This window comes from Malaclemys terrapin, chromosome 3 (assembly GCF_027887155.1).
Source record: "Malaclemys terrapin pileata isolate rMalTer1 chromosome 3, rMalTer1.hap1, whole genome shotgun sequence".
NCBI lineage: Eukaryota > Metazoa > Chordata > Testudines > Emydidae > Malaclemys > Malaclemys terrapin.
In genome coordinates this window covers 5,545,818-5,561,054 of record NC_071507.1, presented here as the reverse complement: position 1 = coordinate 5,561,054, position 15,237 = coordinate 5,545,818, and the positions used below count along the sequence as shown (strand labels likewise).

Sequence of the window (15,237 nt, the reverse complement as noted above, 5' to 3'; positions counted from 1 at the left end):
GCAGAAGGAAGCAAAGAAAGTTAGAGTTCTAAGATTGTAACTTTATGGTAAGCAACAATTCAACTGTGAAAAATAGCATCAGTTGGACATTCTATTAACTTTGAAGCTTTTTCAATTCTATGAACAATCAACACAGAACATCAGATGTGTTATTTTCAATTCCCAGACATGAGTATTTGAAGAGATAAGACATACTTCAGTAATTTTCCTGGATAGAGAGGATTCATACTTCTGAAGCTTTTCCCAATAAGAAACTAGCAGTTGAAGAACATCACAGGCTATCTGAGCTACCAGTTTATTAGAAAACTGTAAGAAAAAAAAATAAAATTAAACAAAGTATCATGCCAGAAAAAAATATTCACATATAATAAACAGTAATGTTAGAGTTTCTACTATTTTAAATGGTAATACAGTCATAAAAACTACATTAAAGGAAAATGAAGGTTACTTGCAACTGGAGTTCTTCGAGATGGCTCTGCTTATTCACATTTATGGGTTTTGTGCTGCCTAGTGGTGCTTAACAAGAGAACCTTCTCCAAGCTGTGTCTATTAAAATGCTCATGTGCCCCCTCCTAGCCCACTCCCTAGTGCCACCGAATGTTCTGAAGGTGAGACTATGTAAGGGGGAGTGCCCTCTACCAACTCAGTTCCTTTCACCAACCCAAGGGACAGAACGAAAATAACTCTGAAAAAAAGGGGAAGGCGGGTGGGAAGTGTGAATATGCAGAGCCCTCTTGAAGAACTCCGGTTACAAGTAATCAACCTTCATTTCTTTTTTTTGAATGGCTCTGTATATTGCCACTTATGGGTAGTTTGATAAGCAGTACTGAAAATAACCTGGAAGAGAGAACAGAGTCCTAAATAAATTGAGAACACGCTTATGTGCAAAGCTCTCTCCTGAAAAGTCAAGGACCCTGAACTATAGGATAACTCAGATGTTGCCCTACCCCAACCATAGTTTGACACATCTCAAGTTATCTTCACTGAAAGTGAAGGGGGATAGAACTGGACACCCCTGAGAATGTTTTCTCTGACTGACCATCACATCAATAATTCCAGAATGTTTTGAGGCATGCTGTCTAACATCTGGAGATTGTCCAGATTTGATCTGTAGACCTGAGACAGCCAAAGCTGCATTGGCCTCATTGTGAGTTGTGCAAACGGAGTCACATATGTAGTAGCTGCCATAAGACCCACAAAGAAGGTTACTTTCTGATTTTGACATATTTGAATGTATAAAACATACTGAGCTATTTTTGAAAATCTGTCCTCTGGTAAAAAGGCTTTCCCTGCTACCAAGTCCAATATGGAGCCTATGAATAAAATTATCTGAGTCGGACAGGGATTTGACTTTTTTGACATCCAGGAGAAATCCCAGTTCTGAAAAAAAAGCTATGGGGCTTAATAAATCATCACAAACAGCCTTTAACAGACAATCATCAGAATAGGGTAAACAAAAATACCCTGCTTTCTCAATTGAGCCTCCACGACAAAGAAGCACTTTGAAAGAACTCTCGGTGCTGTAGAGGTCAAATAACAGCCCTTTATACTGGAAATGGTGTCCCACCACCACAAAATGAAGGTACTTTTCGATGACTGTGCCAAACAGAGATATGAAAATGTGTCCTTTAAATCAAGAGTCACAAACCCAATCCATAATTGAAAGCAAAGGGATTCTGGAGGCCAGAGTTAACATATGAAACCAAAACTTCAGAATATACTTGTTTACGTTTCTTAAATCTAAAATGGAATGAACTCCCCACTCCCACCCCATCATTTTTCAGCACCAGAAAGTACCTTGAATAAAACCCCTGATCTTGAAGGTGCTCTGATACCTCATTAACAGCCCCGACGAGAAGAAATTTCTGTATGTCTGAAAGTAGACTAGCCTTATGAGAAGGTTCTCTAAAAATAGACGGGCAAGGGAAATTGAAAGGGGTAGTTTCCTGAATTGAATGGCATAGTCCTTCTCTATTTGTCAGATGTAATAAGCCTGCATCTGATGATAAAATGGGCTAGCACATCTCCAACACAGGTAGGGAAGGGTCCTCTCTCATTGATTCTAGACTCTCAATCCTCATATAAAATTTGAGGCCTAGCGTGCAACGAAGATGACAGAAAGGTAGCATATTGCTTAGAGTTAGGCCTCGATTTAAAGGACCTTTTCTTATGCTGGCTCTGGAAATACGTAGACTGCTGGTGCTGTTGTAGATGTCTTTGATTTGATAAGAAATAAGCTGAAGATAACTGTGGATAATACAGTCACACCGTACTGGAGACATACTGCATTCATTTATATTGATAGGTATCAAACAATGATCTTTTTTTTCTTTTGCTTTAACAAGTGTATCAAAACCTTAGTGTTTCCTGATATTACCCAAAACATTTTGAGTTCCAAGGTGGACAAAGCAAGTATCTGCATTTCAGTACATTGCATAGCTATAGCAGTATGTTTTTTTTCCACTTTTATTTGTTTCTGTATTAGGTTGCCCTGTAGCTGGTATCAGCTTTTTCTGACAGTCTCTGATAATGGAACTAAAAAATAGAACATCTCCTAGTAGAAGTAATAAAGCACAAAGATCTTGTCTTCTTCAGCTTCTCCAGCAACGCATCCGTCTTTTCACAGATTAGACCATCTCCTCTGAAGGGGAGATCCTCCACTTTAATTGTAGTATGACGAGTCAGAGAAGAGGAATGAAACCAAACATGTCTCTTCTAAGTAACTGCAGAAGTCAGTGATCCAGCAGAAGAGTCTGAAGCATCAAACGAAGTCTTGAGAGAGTGCTTTGCTACATTTTGACCCTCCATTAGGATTGCATTTCCCAATCTCTTTTTGTCATTTGGGAAATCCTGCACAAACAGTGCCTTCTTTTCCCACAGGTGGAACTGTTAGCGAGCTATAACAGCTTGGTAATTTGCCACCCTATTACCAAGAGAGGAACAAGAGAACATCATTCTCCCTAGGGAATCAATCTTCTTCCCTTTTCTGCCTAAACGGGTCCAAACCTCAATCTATTACTGGCAGCAGTCACCACCAGTGTAGTAGGTACAAAGTGTGAATGCAAATATGCAAAACCCATTGATATAATTTGTCTATTTTCTTGGAAATAGGTTGGCAAGAGGCAAGAGAGGACCAAGCAGCCTTAGCAGGCTGCAGCAAACTGTCAAGGATTGGTAACAACATCCTATTCTTGGAGGTAGCCCCAAAAATGTAAACACCAGGAAGGATGTCTCCTGCACCGGCACTAAAGTTAAATGCAAAGTTTACACCATGTGATCCACTAAATCATGAAATTTCAGCATGTCCTCAGAAGGGGAAGAGGCAAAAGCCATTCCTGCATGTTCACATGGTGACAAATCAGGATTACATTCTGTGCCAGCATGCTCCAATTTAAAAAGAGGAGCAATCTCTTCATCATCTTCTTTAGACAGAGAATCAGGAACCACTGTTTGAGGTGCAGATGGATATATAGTGGAATCGGATGCAAGGATTTCTCCCCCACCAAATTCTTTTTCAGATGAAACATCACCTCTCCATCCATAAGGAGGACAACTGAAAAGTTCCTGTGGTGGCTGCCAACCTGGCAACTGGATATGGGAACATACCTGCAAGAGGACCACCAAATAGAGGGACAAATCGAGAGGAAACAGTTTTGTATTATTCCTCTAGATACAGATCCGGCCTTGGATCCACTATGGAATGCACCAGAGACAACAGATCCAGACAGAGGAGAGAAACAAATGGAGAGAAAGTTCTTTGCAGAGAGAAAGCTGTTAGGAGGACGACGTTTAGACAGATCAGGAGATAGACTGACAAACTCCTCTATTACTCTCCTTTTCTCAGGTGAAGAAGATGCAGATCTCGGAATGGTTAAAACCTGTCTCTTTTTCGAGACCCTCTGTTTCTCCCTCAGATCCAAGGAATGCGCGGAAGCTAAACAGTGCGCATCAGCTACCAAAGTATAAGTCTACTTTGGAACCGAAGATGAACCCAGAACTGGAGTAGGGGTTACGGCCAGAGCCAGAGACTTGGACAACACAGGATCCAATGAAATACTCAAATCCACCTTCTTGGATCCAGAAGCTGAGCCCAGAACTCGCCTCGATTTTGGTATTCTGTCACATGGGACCTTGGATCTGAGGACTGCCTAGATCCAGAAGGTTAAGCCTCCAGGGCCTCCTTATGGAGAAGCACCTGCAACCAGTTCTGCCTCTCCCTGTGAGTTCTGGGCATAACAGTGCAGCAGATGGAACACCCATCTGACACCCAGATGGAACACCCAGAAAGTGAGTTATGCTCTCCCAAGCACCTGGTCAAACAACAGAAACTTGAAAGCATCACACAAATATTGGCATGATTTAAGAGGCCCTACTTGTGAAAAACACCTAATGTGATCATCTGACATCAAGAAGACAGCAGAGTACAAAGTACACCTCTTGAAGTATCCCAGCTTCTTTTTCTTCTTTGGTTCTGCCATAACCTGGAACTGAGCTACTAACTACCAATCTATACTTACCACAAACTACAATACTAAACAACTAACAATTCACAATGGAGACATACATCTCCCACCATCCCTGGATCCGAATGGACCGGAGTGGTTCACTTGCATCTAGGCAAGTGGTTGGAAGGAACTAAGGTGGTAAAGGACCTTGTGACCCCTTATATAGCCTCGCCATCAGAATGTTTGGAGACACTGGCGGGGGGGGGGGGCAGGAGGGGGTTTGTGAGCATGCTAATGGACACTGCTTAGAGAAGGTTCTACCATTAGGCACGACTAGGTGGCCCAAAACCCATAAGTGGGAATATGCAGAGCCCTTGAAGTAGTAGTTAAGATTGTAAAGTCAAACACTCAAAGTTAGGAAATGCCATAATTAAGATTACCTATGCAATCTTAATGTGGACTCCTTTTGTATATGCAAATCATATCATAATACAGTCTTTAAATATATGATCCACATACTATTTTTCCACAGGATCCTATTCATCCACTCTGTGAGAATGGTGCATGAGTAGTCTGGTTAGTATGTAGGAGCTATGGAGCATGCTCAGTGCAGATGGACCCTTCAAAGAATTTAGCTGCCAAACTAACAGGTTTCTACTGAGCATGTGCAAACAAGATCATTTCAAAGGCTCAGAAAGTAGCCAAATTACGGTGAATTTTTACAGAGAAGGCAAAAGGCACATCCCTGGCACCAGGTCAATGCCAGTAGCCAAATTTCAAGTCTCTTTTCTATAGCATGGAGATGCTAGAGCTACTAAGCTTCTCAATGACACTGTTAAGAATTGTTTTTAATATGGGAAAAACAACATATTTTTCTCTAACCTCATTCTCAGAAACAGCTGAACCATTTTAGCTGAAACTTTCATAAATAAATAAATAAATAAATAAATAACTATAAAATAAATCAGCCTGAGGCAGGTGCCCAGCATGGAATATTTCAGCCCAAATGGTTAAAGTTTGGCAAAGTTATAAGCAACTAAAAACAGGGTCTTATGGAAAGTGTCAGGCAACCTTAACTAAAGGCATTGCTACCTTCACCACCTATAATCTCCATTATTTAGTATAGTATAACTAATTATTATGAGTAATTATCATTACTTATGTAGTATAACCATTTCCTGCTTATGACAGGTTAATTTTTTACATGATCTTTTCAAGCTCTGAGTTTTTCACAAGTAGGGCCTCTTAAATCATGCCAATATTTGTGTGATGCTTTCAAGTTTCTGTTGTTTGACCAATATATCTCTACGCACATAATGAAATTTCAAACACACATAGGTTTATGAAAATTAAAGGCACATGCTAACAAAGATGATCATACTGTGATTATTTCAAAAATTATTACTAGTTGAATAAAAATGAGTGAATTATTTGAAGAGTAAAAATACAAGATATTTCTTCCACTTCTTCCTTAGATAGCTAAGCCTTACCTATAAGATTTTGAAAAATTATTAAGAATTTTTACTAAATTAAAATATTTACTATTTCAAAAGAACTGCACGTTCATTCTGTTCTCTATAAGCCAAAAGAAAATATAACTTTCCAATAACTGCACCAAAATTTGATATAATGAATAACGGTCACTCCCCTGCATCTACCAAATTACCAATCATTTGATATGACAGAAAAGTCATTTAACACCATCTCTAGGCAAGTGTCTCCTACTGCTCATCAAAATTTATTTTCAAATGAATGCCTTGTCTTAGGCAGTATTTATACAGCTGCAGGAACTTATCACTCCATAACAAACTCTATTCCTTTGCCACTCTGCGTCTTCAATACAGCTGAAGAGGCTGTATCCAGAAAGCAGCTGCTTTCACAAAAATAAGAATCTTTTCATGATTCTTTCATTTCCCCTGCTAATACATTAAAGTAAAACTGTTTCATTCATTCCATCTCGACTGATATTAAAGACAGCATCAAGCAACCTGTGACAGAGTGGTAGGAAACTGTGGCTGATCCAGCACTCTGGTCATTGGTACTCCAATTAGATGCTCTCTAGAGTACTTTGAAAAGTCGGTGCCCGTGGTAACAGTGATATTTTAGATAGTGAGTGAGTGAAAGACAAGCCAGGTTCACTAAGTCTGCGGAGCAGCCGGAGAACATGTGGAAGATCCTGAAGAAAATTTCAATCAAGCAAAAAATAAATTCACTGAGCAGTTCCATGGTCAGCAAATGCCTGATAATCCCCATAACATTTAAAAAACAAACTTGCAGACAGATACAATTGTAAGCATAAAGAACCTAAAAATCAGGATACACAACTGGGACACATCTTGATCCTAAGTCAGAAAAGAATTTAAGTACATGCTTAACTTTAAACATATGCTTGATGAATATTTCAAGTATCTAGAATACCTTGTTCATACAAATGTTCCCTTTGTTAATCACACAAACACAATTCATACTAATACCTTTAGTGTTACACCTATAACATTTATTGCATCCTTCACTTGAGGATGGTTTGTGCACTGTACTAGTTCTTCACATATCCAAACTCCAAGGCAGCAAACAGCTATGCACCTTTTAAAAAGAAAGGGAAACAACTATTTAGTTATAAGCTTAAAAAGAATATCCTCCCTTCCTTAACATTTCTCACTTTCTGAAAAATATATTTTGGAAGATTTCATAATGATTTCTCAATGACACAGTACATTTTTTACTGACAGATTTTATGGCTAATTACAGAAAGCAACAGAATCAAATAGAGAGTTTGACACTGACTGAATGTCAGTCAACCTGGGACAAATTTTAAAACCGCATTCAGGCTGTCTGTACCCTGAGGGTGTGATTTTTTTAGAAGTACTCAGAAGTGGCCTAACGCTGCTCCCCACTGAGGTAAACAGGACTAACTTTAAAGGAAGCAGAATTAGGTAATGCTGAGCACTTCTAAAAACCAACCCCAAGTTTCCCTTTCAGCCAGGGAGAAGAGGAGAAAGGTTCCATCAAGCCACATCTCTCTTTCCTACCTCTTGGCACAACCAATGATTTTGGGAGCAGCGAAGAAAGAAAGAAGGCTCCTTAAACATTTAGGAATGATTTTTGACAAGGAATAGAGGTGCTTGCAAAACCTCTAATGACTATGGGCGGGTAGGAAAAAATTCCCTTCCTGCCAAAAAGCCCTTATAGATTTTCTATTATTTTATAAACGACAGATGGTGTAATAAAGGTGCAGTACACACAGCAGTGTTGATAACAGACTGGTCTCTGTTTCCTGTCCCCAGCCACATAACACGGGTCAGTTTTGTTACAAAAGGCTATACTCCTGTCACAAGGCAGGACTCCAATGGCTACTGCATCTTCCCATTAAAAAATAATGAACTGTAAATAAAACAATATCAGCCAAAAACATCAACCAAAAATTAATGCAAGAGTAAAAGAAAAGAAAACAAACCCAAATCCAAACAAACTAACAGATATTTAGGATGGAGATCAGGCTAGACAACCATAAGCCCCTCCAACAGATGGGAGAACTATTCTGTTTCTTAACCATCATTTGTTAACTACTGTCTCTGAACCTTGGTGGCTTTCTGACCACGTGGTCACGTCTTCTCTGTTAATTTAACTTTAGCTGTCTATTCAGCACTCAAAACCATTCTTCTGCAATAGCCCATACAACCATGAGGTGTCTCCACTTCCTGGAGCCTGTGCTTGCCTGCTCCTGGTATTTTTCACCATCAGAGACTGAGTGGGCATACTTTACTTCCACCAGCTCACAAGCATGATCAGTAGCATTCTAAATGTCCTCGAGAGACCGAGAGACAATGGGCTTGGTTTTGTTTGAATGTCTTCTGTTCCTCCTGTAAGAATGGATTTCACGGATCACTAAGATGTAACACCTTGGTGAGGGAGGTACTGCTCTTAGTTCAGCAAGTTGGCAGCCACTTTATATTTGAAACCTTACAGTCACTCTCATTTACAATGGAGATAACTGTTTGACCTTCTTGTTGTAGCCTTCCTCTAGTTCTAGCCTCCTGAAATATAGCTCTTCTGTAACTTCCCCAGGATTAACTGTCTTTGGTTCAAGAAGCTTGTTAGATGCTTTTAGACTTTTATCCACAACTTTCTAAACTGGCGACCCTCCTAACGTATTATGAGTTGTGTTGTGCTATTTTAACATTGCTAAGTTTTGAACCTTTGAGTTGGCTGCTATTTTTCCCAACTTTCCTGCCAACCCATCTGACTGTGCAAGAGTAACCTTTGGAAGCCCTTAGGGATATCTAAACCATTGTCTACAAAACTGATCCATGAACTTCCTGGCTGGGGAAAGCCATCAAAGAATAAAATGTTCTTACTAATAATGAAAATATTCCTCCAGTAAAGAATCCTCCAATAAAACTCTAGTAATACATTAACCAAATAAACATTTCCTAGATGAGACACATAAACTTCTCTTTCATAGTATTATATAGTGAACATAGATCTATTTATATCATGTCATATGACTCATCCATTTAAAAAAAATCAACTCCTAAAAGGATATCTTCATTAATTGAAAACATCTTTTTATTCATCTTAGTGACTAAGCTGCTCCTTCAGATAAGCAACCCTGCCAATTTACCTGAAAAAAGCGTTAGTCTGCTCGTTCTTGAAAAACCCAACATTGAGTGAGAAAGACCTTTCCATCTCTCACCCCATCTTCAACCTTGCTTTCTTAGGAAAAATCATCAAGGATGTAATGTGTTCATGCTTGCAAGATTGGGCCTTACTTGTGATTACAAAAATTATTTGTAAATGAACTGTATACTGCATTAAAATATATTAGGTCAGATCCTGCTGCCACTGAACTCAAGGATAAAGCTCTCGTTGAAGTCAGTGGCAAAGAAAAGCACCGATAGGAATTTTTTTTTAAACTTCTTTCTTTGTCTGGTATCAGTCTTGATTGTTTAAATGTAAAGTTTAGCATTTCTTTCAATTTAGAATCCTTAAAAGAACCTTCTCCCAAAATAGATGGCAAGCTCTTGTTTATAGCTATGATCTACTCCGTGTATTTTCTGACTTTTAATTAAATGTTGCACGTAACTAATAGCATGTTAAAATATGCAGATTTTGAATACTTAGAGATAGATGTGATGGAGTCAAATGCCTCTTTCAAAGCTGTATGCAATATTGCTGTAGCCACGTTGGTCCCAGGATATTAGAGAGACAAAGTGGGTGAGGTAACATCTTTTGTTGGACCAACTTCTGTTGGTGAGAGAGACAAGCTTTTAAGCTTACACAGAGCTCTTCTTCAGCACTGGGAAAGGTATTCAGTATCACAGCTAAATACAAGGTGGCACAGACTGTTTATCATAAGTAATTAGCACATATTTCAATGGACCATTCAAGGTGAAGTGGCCCATGAATACCCCTCCAGTCATAGGGGGGAAAGAAAGCAGCTAACAATATCCACACACACACACACCCCCGCCAACTACCTTCCGCGCCCCCTTCCTTTACCCCCTATGACTAGAGGGATGTTAACTGACCACTTTACCCTGAACGGTCGCCCACCCTGTCTCTCTAATAACCTAGGACTGACACAGTTACAACTACACTTTTATCATGGGTAGTCAATAGGTGGACCACGGGCCAAATCCAGACTGTCAGACACTTTCAAACAGACCGCAAAATCTTATTTATTTATTATTATTGTTACTATTTTTTTATTATTTTCTCTGGAGTCTGGACCTTGAATATATCTTGACCAAGTTGAACCTTGACAAAAAATAAATTGATTACCCCTGCCTTTTATCCTTCAAAGTTGTCAGGGCACATGTAAATACATTTGACATCCAGTAAGCCAAGCTGAAAATGTCTTAAGAGTAGACACCATACGGTTTACCTGCTTTTTACATTATTCAGGATGATGTGCTTTGTCTATCAGATTAACCTTTTTAGTAAGAAAATGCATAAGACAGATTTTATTAAAACTAATAGTTGAAAAGGGAAAATAAAGGTTAAAAAGAAACTTTTTGGTTTTATTTTAAATATAAGGTTTCTTTTTTTAGTAAGGATTTGAAAACATGAGTTGTGGTGATAGACTCAATTTATTTAGCTTAACAATGGGAAGGTTAAGGGGTGACTTGATTACAGTCTATATGTATCTATATGCAGAACAAATATTTAATAATGGACTTTTAAATCTAGTACAGAACAAAATCTAATCCAACAACTGAAAGTTGAAGCTAGACACATTCAGAGTGGAAATAAGGTGTAAATTTTTATCGGTGAGAATACTAAATCATTGGAACAATTTACCAAGTGTCGTAGGGGATTCTCCATCAGTGACAATTTTAAAATCAAGATTGGATGTTTTTCTGATATGCTTTAGGAATTATTTTGGGGAAGTTCTATGGCCTGTGTTATACAGGAGGTCAGACCAGATGATCAAAATGGTCCCTTCTGGCCTTGGTATCTATGAATAAGTACAAAATCAAAAAGACCAGGCTTCAAGGTATGTATGCGGGCTAACCAAATTTTGATCTTCCTTACACTGCGACTGAGAGCAAAATTTGGCCCCGCTGTCTGTGGTACAAAACAAAAGTTCAAAAAGGGAACCATGGATATAGTTATTTGTTTACAGGTAGATGAAATAATAGTAATAAAAAGCACCTACAAGAATATAATATTCTTTTACAAGAAATTTCAGTCCAATCCATTTTAAAAACTTTACAACACACTCAGTTTCAAATATCCCCCAAAACACTGTCATCCAACTTATTATTTTTGATACTGTTCAAGTTGAATGGCCTCCAAAAAGTACAGCCCTTTCACACCAACTTATTTCTGTTTCAATTTGCCATCTTAAGACTCCACAGTATTTTCTCTTTCATTCAGGATTTTACCTTGCAGCTTCACTGGGCTCATCTGTGGCATTCTTCAATAGAATATTTATGAGGTAACACTAAAACAATAAAATTCATTAGAATAAACACTTTTTTCCACAAACAGATTACTTCTCTATTAATTCAAGTGTGTTAGATATCTAACCCGGACTGGGTCACAAGTGAAATAAATTTGGTAGTCTCAGTACACTCTAAGGGATATTTGTTTCATATCATATTTTGACAAAAGTGAGAGCCACACTGATTACAGCCAACATTTATAAAATTGGGTGGATGACTAAAATATCTAAATTCAAACATCAGCATCTAAACTGAAGTCGGTTGATTTTCAGAATTGCGGAGCACCCATTGGTCTCATTGGGAGTGCTCTGCATATCTGAAAAGTCAAAGTAACTTTTAATAGCCTAACTAGGGATTTATGGGATAGATTCACAAAGAAATGTAGGTGTGGTGATGCTGAGTGTCTCCCTGCCTAACCTTTAGGTGCCTAGAAAATTGCTGGGATTCACAAAGCCTGAGTTCAGGACTAGGCTCCCTATACAATGAATAGGGAGACAGGTGACTCAAAATGGGGTTCACAAAAGTCAGCATGCTAGGCAGCTCCCCGCACAAGCTACTCAATGGGAGATGCCAAGATGAGGGATGAGTCCTAAGCCCCTCTCCCTGAGGGAGTTTGGTGCATAAACCCAGTCTTGAGGGAGGCACCTCCCCATCTTCTTGGGATTATCAGGTGCAAACGCTCTCTTGGCATTAGACACCTAAGCTGTTTCTGCAATAAGATGGGGATGATGGGAGGTTCAGAGGAAGAGCTCCCTCCTAACTTTTAGCCCAGTGGTTAGGGTACTCCAGGTTCAAGCCCCGCTCCATCTGAAGAGTAGATGAATTTGAACAGGGACCTGCCACCTCTCAGGCAAGAGCTCTGGGATATTCTTATGTGGTACTCCCTCAGTCTCTCCTGTTGAAGCTGCTCCACTGTGGATAAATAATTTTAAGAAGTCACTGGAGTGGGGGACTAGACCCTTGGTCTCCCACCTCCCAGGTGTGGTCGCTAACCCCCAGGCTACAGAGTCACTCTTATGTTTGACCTCCCTCTTCCTCTGGCCAAATGATTCTTTCACTATTTATTCACAGTGGAAAATCTTCAAGAGGAAAAACTGAGGTACCCCACATTAGAATATCCCATAGCCCAGGGGACTCACCTGAAAGGTTACAGGTACCCATTCAAAACCCTTCTCTCCCTCAGGTGTAGGGGATTTGAACCAGGGGTTTCCCACAACACAGGTGAGTACTCTAAACACTGGGCTCAATGTTATGAGGAGGGTCCTCCCTCCCCCGGCCACTTTGTATGAGTCTGTCCATAGGGCCCCATTCTGGTAAGTGCGCTCAGAGCTCCCCTACCAAATGGCCTTGCAAGTTAATTAGGCGGAGAAATGCCTGTCTTCTCACTGTTGGTACATTGCTCTGGGACTAGGCATCCAGATGCCTGGCATGGGGCTGCAGTGTGTGTGAGCAGAGGCAGAAACATAGACGCACAGGGAACTTTTGCTGAAAAAATTTAGGCGCAGAGTGAGTTGAGGTACCTATACAGTGTTTGGAGGCAGCTGAGCGGAGGGGGGCGGGGCGGAGTTTGAAAACCAGTGTTGTCAGACTTTGTGAACTGGCAGTTAGGCACCTAAGCCCTTTTGTGAATCCAGCCTAGGGTGTCTCAATTCTAGGCAGACAGGTCTGAAAATTTTAGCCTACTTTATTTAGTTCAGAAAAGGACTCAACCCTAATTTGGTTAATTTTAATATTTCTCATAACCCCAATAATCCCATAACCTCAAGCCGAATTCATATCTGGTTGAGAAAGCAAGAATCTCATACCAGGTGTCAAGGAGGGGGTGTGTGGGAGGGTAGTCTTTCTCCTCTTCCACCACCTGAAGTTCCCTATTTGGCATTTGAAGATTCTACCACATCCTTACCCAAATTCCCCAGTATATTACTGGGGTATCTTATGGCTTTTGTGCAATCTTTCCCACTAGGGCTGACTTCAGTGTAAATTAACATTTTATCACTTGTTTAAAACAAAATGATTATTATTAAGCCCCTATACTGCAAAACATTACACCCATGTTTACAGTTATTCTCGTATGGAGTCCCATTGAAATTAATGCTCTAGGAAAACACATCAGAGCAAAACTGAGTTCTCTCTCTCCAGTAAATGTACATTGTTTCATATTTTAAGATAATATGAAAAATAAATGCGTCTCTGTGCATAGCCCAGTCTGTCAATGATGTACATATATCCATGGAACAGATTCACTACATCATAATAAAAATAAATATTTTAATCTCAAATTATAAAAAAGCTGATTTGACTGACAGAAATGAACAGCACCTGATTTTAGCTAGTTCTCTCTCCTTTAAATTAAAAAAATTAACTTCACAAGTCGAAACATTTACACTATATTTTTAGTTCAGTGCTAAAAATGGTCTGTAAAATTAAGAAAGTATCACATATCAATTAATGTATGATCATTTCTTTAATGCATGATACAAAATAATCAAATTTTTTAACCAAATGTAAAACTTCACTAGATTAAATAAGGATTTACTAATATAATTTTACTTTACTTTGACATCTGCAGCTCCTGTGATGATTTCATCAGCTTCAGGGATGGGTTGTAATAGAGGGATTTCTTGGTAGATATTTGGAAAGCAAACAAGAGAACCAAGAATGGTATGAGCTTCTGAGCGAGGGGCCTAAAGGAAAAAATACAAACATAATATATGTTATTTTTCCAATAAGCTATAAAGAGGACATTTTAAAGAATGGTGATACTGTGTAACATTATCAAAGAGACTCAAAGTTCTTTGTACTTGATCACATTTCTCTTCTGCTCTTTTTTTGCTGAATTTGTACAATACATTAAAATATACCCTCAATAGTAATCAGGCATTACCTTTACATACTCAGCATAAAGTTTTGGTTTTATTATGATACATACTGCTCCTCCCATTGTTTCCTCCTATTTCCATTTTCAAATGGTCTTTAGGGTCAGTAGTTTGGCAAGAAGAGACAAGCAACTGCTTCTGTAGGATCTAGCTCTCTGACTGACCACACTGACCACTCTTGGAAATCAGGCCATTACATCCCACCTCAGGGTTAAATTTTCATTGATCCTAATCTGTTGTTCGTGCACAATGCTTTATTGCCAACTCTTTTGGATAATTCTGTAGTGTCACAGTTCTGTGGTTATCCGTGCTACGTGGAATTGATTCAAATATACATGTAATACAGTAGAACCTCAGAGTTACGAACAGCAGAGTTACAAACTGACCAGTCAACAACCACACACCTCAATTGGAACTGGAAGTACACAATGAGGCAGCAGCAGAAACCAAAAAAAACCCAAGCAAATACATCACAGTACTGTGTTAAACGTAAACTACTAAAAAAATAAAGAGAAAGCAGCATTCTTAAGCAGTATAGTAAAGTTTCAAAATACGAAGTTAATGTTCAGTTGTACACTTTTGAAAGAACAACCAGAATGTTTTGTTCAGAGTTACGAACATTTCAGAGTTATAAACAACCTCTATTCCTGAGGTGTTTGTAACTCTGAGGTTCTACTAGAATAGGAAACTACAAGATGTGCGCTGTGCTTGGTGGACCGATGATAGAGGCATTTAAATCTTTGCTAGCTTTAATTATTTCTCTCAACCAAGTGATGTGGAAGTGCTCAAAATGTTACTTTCATGCAGTATCATATCAATAGCAATTTGTGCATACATTATTATGCTGCATTCATTACAAATAAAATACTGCATTTAGTTTTACTCCATTAACTCCAAAACATGAGCCTCACCTTTTAAACATGGTTATTAACATACTGATCTAAAATGAGATCTTTTCTAAGATTTGGG

General features: G+C 38.9%; 1 protein-coding gene across 2 annotated transcripts in view; it reads right to left on the bottom strand.

The window, feature by feature from the left end:
* The window catches only part of RALGAPA2 (Ral GTPase activating protein catalytic subunit alpha 2), a 271,768-nt gene that overhangs the window by 131,602 nt on the left and 124,929 nt on the right, over window positions 1–15,237 (bottom strand). For both annotated transcript variants that reach the window (XM_054021951.1, XM_054021952.1), the window contains exons 25-28: window positions 13,948–14,076; window positions 11,333–11,391; window positions 6,920–7,028; window positions 196–306 (exon numbers count right to left, since the gene is read on the bottom strand). In XM_054021951.1, the coding sequence (XP_053877926.1) occupies window positions 196–306; window positions 6,920–7,028; window positions 11,333–11,391; window positions 13,948–14,076 (408 nt within the window). The remainder of the gene's footprint in view (window positions 1–195; window positions 307–6,919; window positions 7,029–11,332; window positions 11,392–13,947; window positions 14,077–15,237) is intronic.